Source organism: Neltuma alba, unplaced genomic scaffold, assembly GCF_004799145.2.
Source record: "Neltuma alba isolate B1F8T4 unplaced genomic scaffold, ASM479914v2 tig00010278_pilon, whole genome shotgun sequence".
Taxonomy (NCBI): domain Eukaryota; kingdom Viridiplantae; phylum Streptophyta; class Magnoliopsida; order Fabales; family Fabaceae; genus Neltuma; species Neltuma alba.
The window spans coordinates 206,702-220,940 of NW_021635202.1; the positions used below are offsets into that span (position 1 = coordinate 206,702).

A 14,239-nucleotide genomic window follows, 5' to 3' on the forward strand; every position below is an offset into this window, starting at 1 on the left:
TTAAATCGAATTAGTTATGAATTTTTGAAGTTGGCCCTGTAATCTGGAAATTAAACAGTGAATAGTAACCCGAGTAGTTATGTTGGAATTTGAAATCCGCGGGCTTGTGTTATGATCTGCTTGAACCATAACACTTATGAATGTGTGCTCTGAGGGGTTAAAGGTAGGACATTTCAGTAGAGGCCATATTGAATTGAGAACGGCCTAAGACGGTAACTGAGATGAGAAGCTTTCTGGGACTGGCAGGGTACTATAGGAGGTTTATATGGGATTTCTCCCAGATTGCCCTACTGCTGACCAAGCTCACTTGAAAGAATCAACCATTTAATTGGGATGCCAAGTATGAGATGAGCTTCCAGGAGTTGAAGCAGAAATTGACTCAACTCCTGTACTAATAATCCCCGATCTTGTGTTACCATATGTGGTGTATACAGATGTGAGTAAGCAAAGATTGGGATATGTGATGATGCAGCAGGGTTGAGTGGTTGCTTATACCTCACAATAGCTAAAGATTCATGAGGAAAGTTATCCCACACACGATCTTGAGCTGACAGTGATTGCTTATGCCTTGAAGATCTGGAGGCACTATCTGTATGGGGTAACCGTTGAATTGTCTTGTGACCATAAGAGCCTCAAGTACCTGTAGGACCAGAAGCAGCTCAACATGAGACAGAGAAGATGGATGGAGTTGCTTAAGGATTATGATTATCAAATTAAGTACCATCCAGGAAAAACCGACATGGCAGCAGATGAGTTAAGTCGGAAGACAGTGTAGGTGGCGTCGTTGATGATAAAGGAACAAGAGTTGATTGAAATTATCTGAGATTAGGATCTCACCAGCCATATATGGCTGATGGCAGGCCAGATTGGCATTACAAAAGTGGAAGCACAAATTATTGAACAAATCAAGAAGGCCCAACAGAGAGATCAATTGGCCGACATTTTTAAAGCCAAAGTACTGAGAAATGAGATGAGGGATTTTGAGATAACTTAGGAAGGGATCCTGAAATATAAGGAAAGAACTTATATTCCCTTGAAATCAGAAGTTAAGGGGCAAATCCTGGAAGAGGCACACAAGAGTCGATACACCATACACCCAGGCATGACCAAAATGTATCGAGATCTTAAAAGATCCTTCTGGTGGCCTAGTATGAAGAAAGATGTGATAGACTACATGTCAAGGTGCCTCACTTGTTAAAAAGTAAAACTCGAACATCAGAAACCCTCAGGACCCCTATAACCTTTAAGTATCCCAGAATGGAAATGGGATAGCATTTTCATGGATTTTGTAGTGGGGTTACCTTGTACATCATCAGGTTACAATGTAATGTAGGTGATTGTGGATCAACTAATGAAGACGGCTCATTTCTTAGCCATTAAGAAAGAGTATCAATCAGAGAAACTGGAGCAGATATATATTCAGGAAATTGTGAGGTTGCACAGAGTACCCAAAATGATTGTATCTAACAGGGACCCACATTTTCTCTCTAGATTTTAGAAAGCACTACAGGAAACCATGGGCACTAAGCTAAGTTTCAATATAGCTTATCAACCTTAACTAGAGGGGTAGACAGAACGTACTATTCAAATGTTAGAGAATATGCTAAGAGCTTGTGCCCTAGATTTCAAAGAGAGCTAGGATGAGTACTTGCCCCTGCAGAGTTTACCTATAACAACAGCTACCATTCTAGTATCTAGATGGCTTGTTATGGAGCACTATACGAGAGAAAGTGTAGATCCTCATTGTGTTGGATCGAATTGAGAGGAAGGAAGGTTTTTAGTCCCGACTTAGTGGAGTAAACCTCACAACAAATTAAAATGATTTGAGTTTAGTCCCGACTTGGTGCACCATCCATAATTTTAGCATAAGGGCATGTCATACAAACATAATTTATATCACATATCATTCATAATCCATTACATTTTCAACATAAAGTTCATTAGTACATTACACAACATAACATATTAGTATCACTTCGACAATGCTCCTCTATTCCAAAATCATTTCCTTGCCCTTGCCATCGGATGAATCGTTCCCTTTGTAAAGCTTGTCCAATTAATTCCTCCAAGGAGCAATGCTTCTCCTTAATTCCTCCTCTCAATGCCTATTAAACCAAGCATAAACATAGGCCATATTAACCACAAAACAACTTGATTACAACACTTTAACATTAACTCAACAATTTCTCCCCTTTTTCCTTGATTTTTAACAATATGATTCCTCCTTTAGAATCAATCATCTTATGGCTCAATCCTACACAATTTTTCATGAGGAATCCAATGGTGCAATCAGATTTTAAAAATTCCTACTCCTTTCCCATGAAGTTCACTTGGCCAAATAAGGGGTTCTTAACTTCTAAAAATTCCATTTTTGATTCCAATGATTTTAAACACTTTCCAACAACATATCCCTACATAAAAACATGTTTTAAAGCCATTGGAATCATCAAATCAAGCAAAATCAAATTGCTTTTGCATGAACAGTGCTGACTGAATTGCTTCCCTTAAACCCTAGCTTTGATTCCATCCAAAAATCAATCCATACATTACTTAATCTTTCTTATTCCACTTGATTATTAAGGTTTCTATCCTTCTCTAAGCATCACACATCTCAACCGAATTTCTCAGCATTTTCCCAAGCAAAAATCCTTGTTTAATCAATGTAAAACTTAGAGATATTGATGCTTGGACATACCTTAGTGTTTCCTTGAAGTAAGTTGGATGATTTCTTTCCTAAAACCCCTCAAGAATTTCATGCAAGATGGCTGGATGAACAGTGGCAGAGTTTCCCCTTATTTTTCCCAATTTTCTAGCATTTTTCATGTATTTTCAAGGGGTATTTATGGAAAATTCCATCTGCCCTCTTGCCCCCTGATTTGGATGAAATTAGACACCTAAGGAGGTGTATGTGGCAGCCATCAAGTGTTCAAAATATTCAGATCACTCCATGTGGCATTTTTCTAGATTTTTCCACAAAAATATCTCTTAATTTCACATTTTATTTAATAAAAATGGAGGAACCTGGAAGGTGCACGAAATTGGATCCTTATTGGGCTCAATAGGGCCCCACAAAAGGTTTGAGCTGACCCAAAAAGATGACCTACAAACCAAATCACTATCTCAAATCAATCAGAAACTTTATCGGTTACTATTCACTACTAACATTCTATAATTTTTCCAAACCTCAAAAAATTCATTTCTCTCCATGATAATTCACCTTTTAATATAGAAATGTGATCTGAAAATTTTCATAATTTTTTGTCCCCTCTAGGTATTTATTTTGAATTTTCTCCGATTAGGCTTTTATCTGTAAATCTAAGGGAAAATAAACTCCTTAAAATTAATTCTTGAGCTTCCAAGGCCTAAAATCAATTTTATAAATTCAAGTAAATATTTAGATGAATTTTCCATCAATCTCCAAAATTTATTGAGGCCTCTAACTCATTAAAATAATTATTTTCCTTCATTTTTCTAATAATTTCTTGAAAAACCTTTGTTTGTGGGAAATTGCATAATAATTCATTTTCACCAAAATTCTACCTTTCGAGCCTCAACTGAGTTTCCAAAACCTCTACTCTACACTTTTCCCATTTTTTGGGGATTTTCTAAAATTTTTCCTTTTTGTCCTTCTTAGACCGATGATTATGAAAATGCCAGTCCGGACCTTTTCGGGGTTTCATATCAAAAGTTGTTTCATCTCCCTGTCTAGTTCCTACATTGACCCTCATCCCAATTTTAAAAGGTGCAAATTAGAAGTTTTGAAAACTCGGTTGAGGCCTAAAAAGTGAAATTATGGTGAAGATAAATTATGACGAAATTTCCCGTAAACAAAGGTTTTTTAGGAATTTAGTGAGAAATCAGAAAAAAATAATTATTTTAATTAGATAGAGGCCTTAATAAATTTAGAAAAAATATAGATAAATCATATAAATATTTATTTGAATTTACAAAATTGGTTTTAGGTCTTAGAAGCTCAAGAATTAATTTTAGGGAATTTATTTTCCCGCAGTGACACCGACAGAGGTGTAATCGGAGAAAATTCAAAATAAATACCTAGAGGTGGCAAAAATTTCTGAAAAATTTCAGATCATATTCTCATATTAAAAGGTGCATTATCATGGAGATAAATGAATTTTTGAAGGCCTAGAAAAATTATGGAATGTTACTAGTGAATAGTAATAGATAAAGTTTCAAATTGGTTTGGGATTTTGATTTGGATTGTGAGCCATCTTTTTGGGCCAATCTAAACCATTTGGGGGGCCCACATTGGGCCCAATCCAAGCCCAAATTTGTGTAGCTTCTGGATAGCTCCATATTTAATTAAATAAAATGCAAAATTATGGGATAAATGTTGGAAAACTCTAGGGTTTGAACACATGGTTAGATCTAAAGTTATGAGGCACTTGATGGCTGCCAACTCACTTCATTTTCTGCCATTTTAAGCATCCAAAATTCAGAGGAAAATGGCAATTTATTTGCCTATAAATACCCCTCCCTAAAATACAAAAAGATGTTGGAAAATTGGAAAAAGAAGGGGAGGTGCTATCACTACAATTCCAGACCAAGGGAGACTAAAACTTAGAGGGCTTTGAGCAAGAAATCATCCAATTTTTACTAGGAAAACATCAAGGTGTGTTTAAGCATCCCTATCCCTAACTTTCAAGCTTAGTTAGTAAGGGTTCTGGCTTGAATATTCCAAGTTGTGGTGCTGCTAAAATTTTGCTGGATCATGTGATATTTAGGGAAGGATAGAAACCTTAAAAATCAAGTGGAATAAACATGATTAAGTGGTGTATGGATTGATTTTTGAAAAAAAATACACCTAGGGTTCTATATGTTCAATTCAGCCAAGGGTAGTTCATGCTGGAGGAATTTGTTTTGCATTAATTTGATGATTCCAATGGGTTTAAAATGTGTTTTTATATAGGGATACAGTATTGGGAAGTGTTTAAAATCATTGAAATCAAAAATAAAATTTTTGGAAGTATATACCCCCTATTCGACCAACTCAACTTGAAGGGGATGAAGTTTGATTTCTAAAAATATGATTTCATATTTGGATTCCTCATGAAAAATTGTGTAGGAATGAGTCATGAGATTATTGATTCTAAAAGAGGAATCATTTTGTTAAAAATCAAAGAAACAGGGGGGAAAATGTTTAATGGTTAATGTGGCTTATATTTATACTTGATTTAATGGGCTTTGGGGGAAGAGTTAAGGAGGATCATTGTCCCTTGAGGTGATCGAATAGGACAAGTAGCAAAAAGTAGCTTTGAATTATAATTTTATTGTTTATCTTGCTTGTTTAATGTGATTTGTTATTGCTTGGATTGAGGAACTTGTGTTGTGATTGATAGCATACCAGGAGGCATTGAATATGAAGGTTATGAAGCCCAAATAGCACTCTTTCAGTTAGAAGCCCAACAAGCCCTCCAAAGTGTTCAAGGATTTATAACTCGAGAATACTTATGTGGAGGAGGACATGGATCATTCCTTGGATGATGACATGGATACATATGGAGCTTAACGTGACTATGGAAGGCTACCCCGAAAACCACCATGATATATAAGTCATCGAAGTATGATCATTTGGACTTTGAGAAAGATAAGAGCACATTCTAAGAGACCAAAAGGAGCATTTGAAGCCAATTTCCATGTTTTGAGGGCCCAACACAATTATATATGCATGGAGGCGTCCATTGGAGCCATAATCTTTTAAATTAGGGCCCAAATGCATTGTGCTATGGACCATAAAAATTCCAGAACGTGATTCAATCACATTCAAGCCCAAATAGATGTCTAAAAGGCCCATTTATGCTTTTGGACGTGAATAGCAATGAAGGTCCATTTGGAAGGTCCAAGAAGATTCAAGAAGCATCACGTGTGATATTATTGACATTAATTAGGATTTTGTTTGTTTTAATTAGTTTCCTATTTTTCAGTTTCCTATTTTGAAATAGCATATTTATTCTTGAAGTTTAGGTTATTTCCTTTTTATTTTTGTGTAATAAATGATGCCTCCTCTAGTCAAATAATCATTAATGAGGCATCATCCCTAGCATTTATGTTTTAGGATATTGATTCTAGAGTATTCTATTGTTGCCTATATATAGGCTACATTTTTTTTTGTAATTGAATTAAGACTTAGATGAATGAGAACTGAGTTTATTTCTTTCCGTGTGAGCTTTGCTTACATCCTTGTATTCTCATGAGAATACTCGACAGTATCAAGGGATTGATCAACCTTGTGGTGTCTTCATGGCTAGGGTTGTAAGAGACAGGTTCTCTTAAGGTCCTACCTAGATCAACCATCTATTCGTTACTTGATTCTAGCCAGTACGTCCCCCCTCATATCAGTGATTTTGTTTGGTTGGATAACCTTGGTTTATGCTTTTGCCAAATGCATTGAATCGTGTTAATATGGAAGTGTTAATGTTCCTCTCCTAGCATATTGTTGGATGTGATTTTACGTGGCTTGAGGATGTCTTGAAGTTCATAACATATCACATTGTAGCTTGCTTGATTTAGGTGATAATTATAGTTCAATTGCTAAGGAAATCTCATTCCCCCTATGTCAATTTATTTATCATTTAGGAAGTGGCTCATCCATGGATCAAGGCAAGGAATTGGTGCTAGGATGAAAGAGCATTGTGAATGTTATATTGTTTTGGGATGTTATGTAATGTCCCAATGAACTTTATGTTAAATTGTAATGAGTTATGAATGAGAATATGATGCAAAGTATATTTTTATGCCATGCCCTTAGGTGTAATTCTATGTGGAAGAATGCTTAAAGGGTATGGGAGAAAGGAAAAGGAAACAAAATTCAAGGAAATTAAACATTAGGGATAAAAAGACTCAAATTAGGGGCAAAATTGTGACACATAAAATAATAAGCAAATGATGGAATCTGGACCTAAGAATTTGTACGCAAATAGATCTTATTTTTAGCTTTAAAAAAGTGGTAAACCATTAAAATTGGAGTTTTGTGCTAAGAGTTATTTCCCTTCCAAAGTTGAACTAAAATACTAGAAATTTGAAAATTGACTATATGAACAGTATACTTTGTCAAATTTTATGGTGTTGTTTGAATGGAATTGTGTCCAATGAATATTTTACCTCTATAGAACTCTTAGCAAGCTTTGCGTGAAAATTGGAACCACCTGATTTTGATCTTTCTAGAATTAGTTATGAATTTTTAAAATTGGCCCAAATCTAGATAAATAGTATACGGACGGACTAAATTGAAATTGAAAATTTTCTATCAGAAACATTGGGAAATGCGTCATTATGGTTCCAATTGATATATAATTGGATATTAAAGAAGGTGTGACAAACAACCTGCACAGACCGATAATGATGGTCTGAGCATTTCATTGCTCTTCTTTTAATGATGGTGTGGTTGAACTTGAATGAGCTCGCTTGATTATTTGAGAGACAGATTATTTAGTATTTGTAATAGGGTATTACATTTATAAGCTTGTACTGAATGCTAGAATTTTACTTTTCTAAAATGCAAGTTACAAATTAATATAGTGAGTGACGCCAAAGTAAGTAATCATTGATGCAAAATGGAGCAATTGTTATTAACCCGAATTGTCCATATTGAAACTTGTTAGATGAAATTATAGGTTTATTGATCATTAGATGAAATTTATTTTTTAATGAATGCAATATAATTGTTTCTAACTTCATTTGTGTTTTAATATTGAAAATCAATAATAAAAGTATAGGGCACTTTTTTGGATTGGAAGTGATTCTAATCCAAAAAAATGCCCCCTTTTTTTTAAAAAAAAAATCCACTTTTTTACTTTTGTTTTGGGCAAAACAGAGGTAAAAAGTCCCACATTTTACTTCTATTTTGGGTTAAAAAAAGACATAAAAATAGGGCTTTTTACCTCTGTTTTGAGCAAAACAGACGTGAATAATAGGGTTTTTTAGTCTGTTTTAAGCGAAACAGACATGAAAAGGGCTTTTTTTTAAATCTGTTCAAAACAGAAGTAAAAAAAAAAGTATTTATTACGTCCATTCTTTTTATGTCCCCCTCAAAACAAAAGTGAAAAGTCCTTCAGAACAGAAGTAAAAAGTTTGTGCTGTAGTAGTGAAATATTTATGCATTACTAGTATAAGCAAGGGAGATCGATCATTCCTAAATGAGCCATGAGTTTTTAATAGAGTGGAAGTGAGACTAACGATTGAATCTGCCCATAGAATTTGGTGAAAAATTAGAACACATCCTAAGCTTTCAAATGAGTTGTAGATCACTTAAAATGGATGTATTTGCTAAGAGATATGATTGCTTTACCAATTGAATAGTGAACTTCCACAAATTAACTGTATAAATTGAGAAGGGTTAAGCTCATATTTATATTTTTTTTCTTCTATAAAGAACTAAAAGAGCTTTAAATCACCTCAATACGATTTTTTTATAATTAGTTATGAAATTTCAAAGTTGGACTGAAACTCTAAAGTTTACTAGTGAATGGAACTTGAGAAACAAATTTCAAATTTTCAGTCTACAGGCTTATTTCATGATCCACTTGGACTATAATACTTCTAGGCACGTACTAAGAGGAGTAAATGGAAGGATGTTTCACTCCGTGGGAAGTGTAATCCAGGGCTTTTTCTCAAAAATGAAATATTTTCAAATAAAATGTTTTCTAGAGCTGTGTGAGTTTTTAGAACCGCAAGCTCAAACAATTGCTCTTCCATGTGAGATTATGGGAATCTCCTTAGTAAGTGCAATCACTCAAGAGTTCTTTCAAGAATAAATATTTTCATGGAAAATTGTTTTCATGAATTAAAAAACACAAACCCATAGAAAATATCTTTCTTTTAATAAATTAAAATAAATGTTTCTTCTAAAAAATACCAACCAAGTGACATGTATTTTTAACCCCCAAGCTATATGGGCTTTGATCCCTCTAAAAGGTATCAAGTCCAATTTTATAAATAATTCCTTTTTCTTTTATATTTATCTTTTTGTAAATAAAAAATTTTCTTTTATTTATTCTTTTTCTATGGGTGGTTAAAATTTTTTTTTACAGGCCACATTATTTTTTAATCAATTTAAGATAGCTGTTCTATTGAACAAGTGCCGTGGGGTGCCTAACACCTTTCCCACACATAATCAACTCCTAAACCCTATTTTGTTTTCACAAATTGGGATTTGAGCATGACAGAATTCTTTGGTGACATTCACCAATAGCTCCACTTGATGAAGGGCAGCATTAGTGGTATTGGAAGCCGTATTAGATCTCTGGCATTTGGACAACATGGTTGCTCTAGTGTTCAACAATAGAGAACAAAATATAATATAGGGGTAAATAAAGTTTCAAATCAATGTAAAAGCTTTCAAAATTACATTTGAAATTAAAGCACAATAGAAGTTTAAGAGATGGGAGTACAAATTGTTTAAAATGACATATAGGATGATTTTGTGTTCAGAGCCATCATATATTGGTTTATTTTTTCTTTTATTTAAATATATCAATAATATGTGATGGTTAGATATGTTAACTATCATGTATTTGTTAAGAATATGTGGCGGTTTCTTTTACAACCGTCACAACATTCCGCCTCACACCATATATGATGGTGTTATGTTCTAACCATCATGCATTGGGCATGATATATTTGAAAATCTGTGGTAGTGTTATTTGTTGATTTGCTTGATAACCATTTTGGAATGTTGTGAATCTCCGTAAACGGTACCTAGAGTTCAAAATCATTGTTCTTTATTCATAAACATGAAAATGTTGTACTATATGTGAAACTTTATGTTTATATTGGGACATATTCCTATGCTTTAAGATGCACATGTGTTGTTGTTGGACTGGAGATATTATGATTATGAGTCATAATGAGAACCTTATACAACTGCTATCTCACTGTTAAGTGCACAATGAATTGCGATTCATAGGGGTCCGTTCCCATGATTTTCTTTGGCCAAGATCATGATTATTTTGTCGGACGTGATATTAATTGGTTTCATTTAAGCAAATCAAACATAGTCCAAGGATGAATCCTATTGAGAGATAATGTATTAGCCTATGGCTTCTGAAAGCTGAATAAGAATGGAAGGGGACATAAGGATGTACATCAATTGATTGAATAGCCAACGTTTATTAGGACGTTAGATTTTACTATTATTACTTGTACTTTTTTTTGGTGATGGTTCTTCCGTAGACCAAGCTAGGGAAGATCCAGGAGGGTAAAACCTTGTTTTAAATTATGCAACTAATTCTTTTTGTTTTCAGTATGTTAAGGATTAGACGAAGTATGTTTTATTTCTAATATTATTCTTGAAAGCGATGCTTTTGATTAATTAAATAAAGCGACAAGATATGACAGAGAAGAAAAATGAACGAAGAATATTATGATTTAAAATATAATTAAGTATAAGCAAATATTAATGTAAAAATTGATAAATATGAAAAATGAAAACATTGATCTAATTGAAGCATTTCCTTTGATCGCTTATAAACCAATTAAATATTTATTCTTTTACCAATATATATTGGTTTTTCAGTCCGAGCAAACGCAATTGAAAACTATAATACATAGATTCAATAATAACATTGAACAAAATAGATGCATGAACTGGGCAATGTCTCACAACAATCACATCTAAAACAAAATAGAAGAAAGTGAGAGTGAAAGCACAAATGCTATATATGATATTAGACATAGTACAAATATTTTTACATAATTTCTTTTGGTAAATACGAGCAAGGAAATTTGCTTCCAGTCTCCTTTCTGCCATGTTGTAAAGCGCTTCTATAGATCGCTTTCAATTTATTTGATAATGAGAATATATTATAAGATCCTGTAGCAAGATATTTATATAAATCCATTAGTCCATGCCCCCGTAGCCAAATGTCAATCACAACAATGATGTTTCAAATATACATATACGAAATGACACTAATACCAGGACAATTTTTTTTTTTGGGGTGAAAACTAGGCCAATTTATTGGATCAAGTTTCATGCATTATGACCCATAGCTCAAAAACCAAGTCATACTAGCTATTCACAGTAATTTATTCCATAACACGGGATATTAGTTTATTAAATGTGTGCGTCGATTCTCTTTTTCCCCTGATGAACTATAAAGTATAAGAAACAAGAAAGAGCAGTAAAACAGAACTAATAAAGCTTACCAAGTAGTACGACCCATGGCGGAAATGCAATATCTAGTAGTGGTAAGGAGGGGGTGGGGAAGAATAAACATAGGGTTTGTAAACTGGGGCTGGGGGAGGAGACTCGTAGACATAAGGCTTCATGTATGGTGGTGGAGAGTCATATATTGGGTAGTAATATGGAGAGTATTCATAAACTGGTGGAGAAGGAGATGGGTATACATATTCTTTTTCTGGTGGAGGAGGAGGAGGAGGAGATGGGTAAACATATTCCTTCTTCGGCAGAGGAGGAGATGGGTATACATATTCCTTCTTTAGTGGTGGAGGTGGAGATGGGTATACATATTCCTTTCTTGGAGGAGGAGGAGAGGGATATTCATATTCCTTCTTTGGTGGAGATGGGTGTACGTATTCCTTCTTAGGTGGTGGAGGTGGAGATAGGTATACATATTCCTTCTTTGGAGGAGGAGGAGAGGGATATTCATATTCCTTCTTCGGTGGTGGAGGTGGAGATGGGTATACATATTCCTTCTTTGGAGGAGGAGGAGAAGGATATTCATATACCTTCTTCAGTGGTGGAGGTGGAGATGGGTATACATATTCCTTCTTTGGAGGAGGAGGAGAGGGATATTCATATTCCTTCTTCGGTGGTGGAGGTGGAGATGGGTATACATATTCCTTCTTTGGAGGAGGAGGAGAGGGATATTCATATTCCTTCTTCGGTGGTGGAGGTGGAGATGGGTATACATATTCCTTCTTTGGAGGAGGAGGAGAAGGATATTCATATTCCTTCTTCAGTGGTGGAGGTGGAGATGGGTATACATATTCCTTCTTTGGAGGAGGAGGAGAGGGATATTCATATTCCTTCTTCGGTGGTGGAGGTGGAGATGGGTATACATATTCCTTCTTTGGAGGAGGAGGAGAGGGATATTCATATTCCTTCTTCGGTGGTGGAGGTGGAGATGGGTATACATATTCCTTCTTTGGAGGAGGAGGAGAAGGATATTCATATTCCTTCTTCAGTGGTGGAGGTGGAGATGGGTATACATATTCTTTCTTTGGAGGAGGAGGTGATGGGTAGATATAAGGCTTCTCTGGTGGAGGAGGAGAGAAGTATAGATAGGGCTTCTCTAGTGGTGGAGGAGAGGGATAGTTCAACTCCAATGACTTGGAGTCTGCATATGGTAGGAAGCTTAGGCACGCAAATAACAACAATAAAGTGAGAGTAGCAAAAGCCATTTGCGTTTCCATCTTTCTTCAACTCCAAAGTAGGAGTTGCTTCTGCTCTTTGTACTTTGAAGGGTCTAAGAGCCATGCCTTATATAGAAACTTCTTAAGGAACTGGTCTCAATGGATTACATCAGGAGAAAGGAAGTGGGGTCAGTATAACCCACCATTCTACTTGCCCCACATTCCCTTTCTTTCTCTCGGCAATAATCGGCTCTAATCTCTCAAATAGAATTTATAAAAACTTCTCCATTATTTGTGAAAGTATGACTATTTTGTTAGATTTCATGGATTGCATTTTAGATCACTTATCTCGTATGGATATATTTCTTACAGATTATCTATATTGAAATAATAAAATATTTCTCACGTCGCAAAAGAATTTTCCACTTTTTATAAAAAAACCTAACGAATCAAAAATTTCTTTTTCTATTATAAAACTTTTACTTTGATAATTAATTAATTAATTAGTCAGAAAACATTGATAAATAATTTTTTATAATAATATCACATCAATATTTAATAAGTATCAATAAACTACAAATAAATAATAAAATAATACTAAAAAATAATTTATTTATATATTTGTGAAAAACGGAAACTCTTTTACATAATGACTTTTAAAATATAAAAAATTAAAAAAAAAATAGATTACATTAAGACGATGTAAATAGTTTTTCTCCTCTTGAATATTTCTAATAAAGAATATTGACCCTTCTTTTGCTTCCATTTGTTTAAGGCTCAACCATATTGTTCTGCCGTTCAGACTGTATGTCCCTTTCATTTTATTTTATTTTTTCAATATTTTGTTTGGTAGAGAATTCTTCTACATGATACCTAAAAAATATTATTATTTTAGTTTCACTTCACACGCTAATAACTAGGTCCTCCTTAGTGAATTTGAACAAGTCATTAATTAAATATTTTTAGTATGAAAAGAAAGTTAATATTTTTTGAACCAATATGTAAGGCCAAGTGGGCTTACGAGTACGGCTTTGGATTGGATGGATGCCGCAAGATATCTGAACAAAGAAATAAAGTATAAATCAATGTCGAGCACGACGTCCCATCTTGGAGTATGTAATTTTATTTTTGATTGTGTAAGCGATATGTATAGGTCATATGCACTAATAGTTGATATAGTCAAAAGTGGTATTTCTACTTTATTGTTTACTATTTCCTCGAGACTTCGAAGACAATGTCAAAACATGCGTTTCTTCTTTTTGTGCCAGAGTTTTTAATTTTTTTTCCCAACCGCCAGAGTATTTTAATAAAATTTATGAATAATATTATACTATATAATAAAATTAAGAGAAATATCAAATAAAATTTTCGTAAACTTTGCCAAATAAAAATGAAAGTAAATGCTGATTTGGTTATTAGTGAACATCAGGAATGGATTGTAACTTGGAAAACTAATTTAAGACAGGAATGCAGAAGGGATTGGGAAATTATCAATTAGTATTTAGTACTTATAATCTAAGATCTGGTTTATTAATATTAAAAAAAAGTATTAGAAAGTCCATTATTTATTATATTTATATTAATTATGTTAAGTTTATAAGTAAATTTATAAGTGCACATGTATATTTTAACAACTAACAATAGTAAAATAACAGGTAAGTGCTCATATGAAAATTTACATATTGGAATATACATTATAAGAGCTTATGCAATCAAGAAGCTATTAGTTGAGGTAGTAAGTATTTTTACCCCTATAAACAGGAAAACACAAGTTTGAATCCCAATAAACAAACTTGCTGGGAGAGGCTAAAACCCTTTGTGCTGAATTTGATCTAATAAGTATAAATAACTTGATCTATGTTTTTTTTTTTTTTTATAAATATGCCCACCCCCGCAGGAGGGAACT

General features: G+C 33.9%; 1 protein-coding gene across 1 annotated transcript; it reads right to left on the reverse strand.

The window, feature by feature from the left end:
- Nucleotides 1-10,501: 10,501 nt before the first annotated feature.
- Nucleotides 10,502-12,444, reverse strand: LOC114755488 (extensin-3-like). Its single transcript, XM_028944365.1, has 2 exons — nt 11,164-12,444; nt 10,502-10,828 (listed from the first exon to the last, which is right to left on the reverse strand). The coding sequence occupies exon 1, from the start codon at nt 12,391-12,393 to the stop codon at nt 11,197-11,199; it is 1,197 nt and encodes a 398-aa protein (XP_028800198.1). The 5' UTR covers nt 12,394-12,444; the 3' UTR covers nt 10,502-10,828; nt 11,164-11,196.
- Between the last annotated feature and the right edge of the window lie 1,795 nt (nt 12,445-14,239).

Excerpts from the sequence above, each read along its gene's own strand:
- LOC114755488 (XM_028944365.1), bottom strand. The coding sequence starts at position 12,393 with ATGGAAACGCAAATGGCTTTTGCTACTCTCACTTTATTGTTGTTATTT.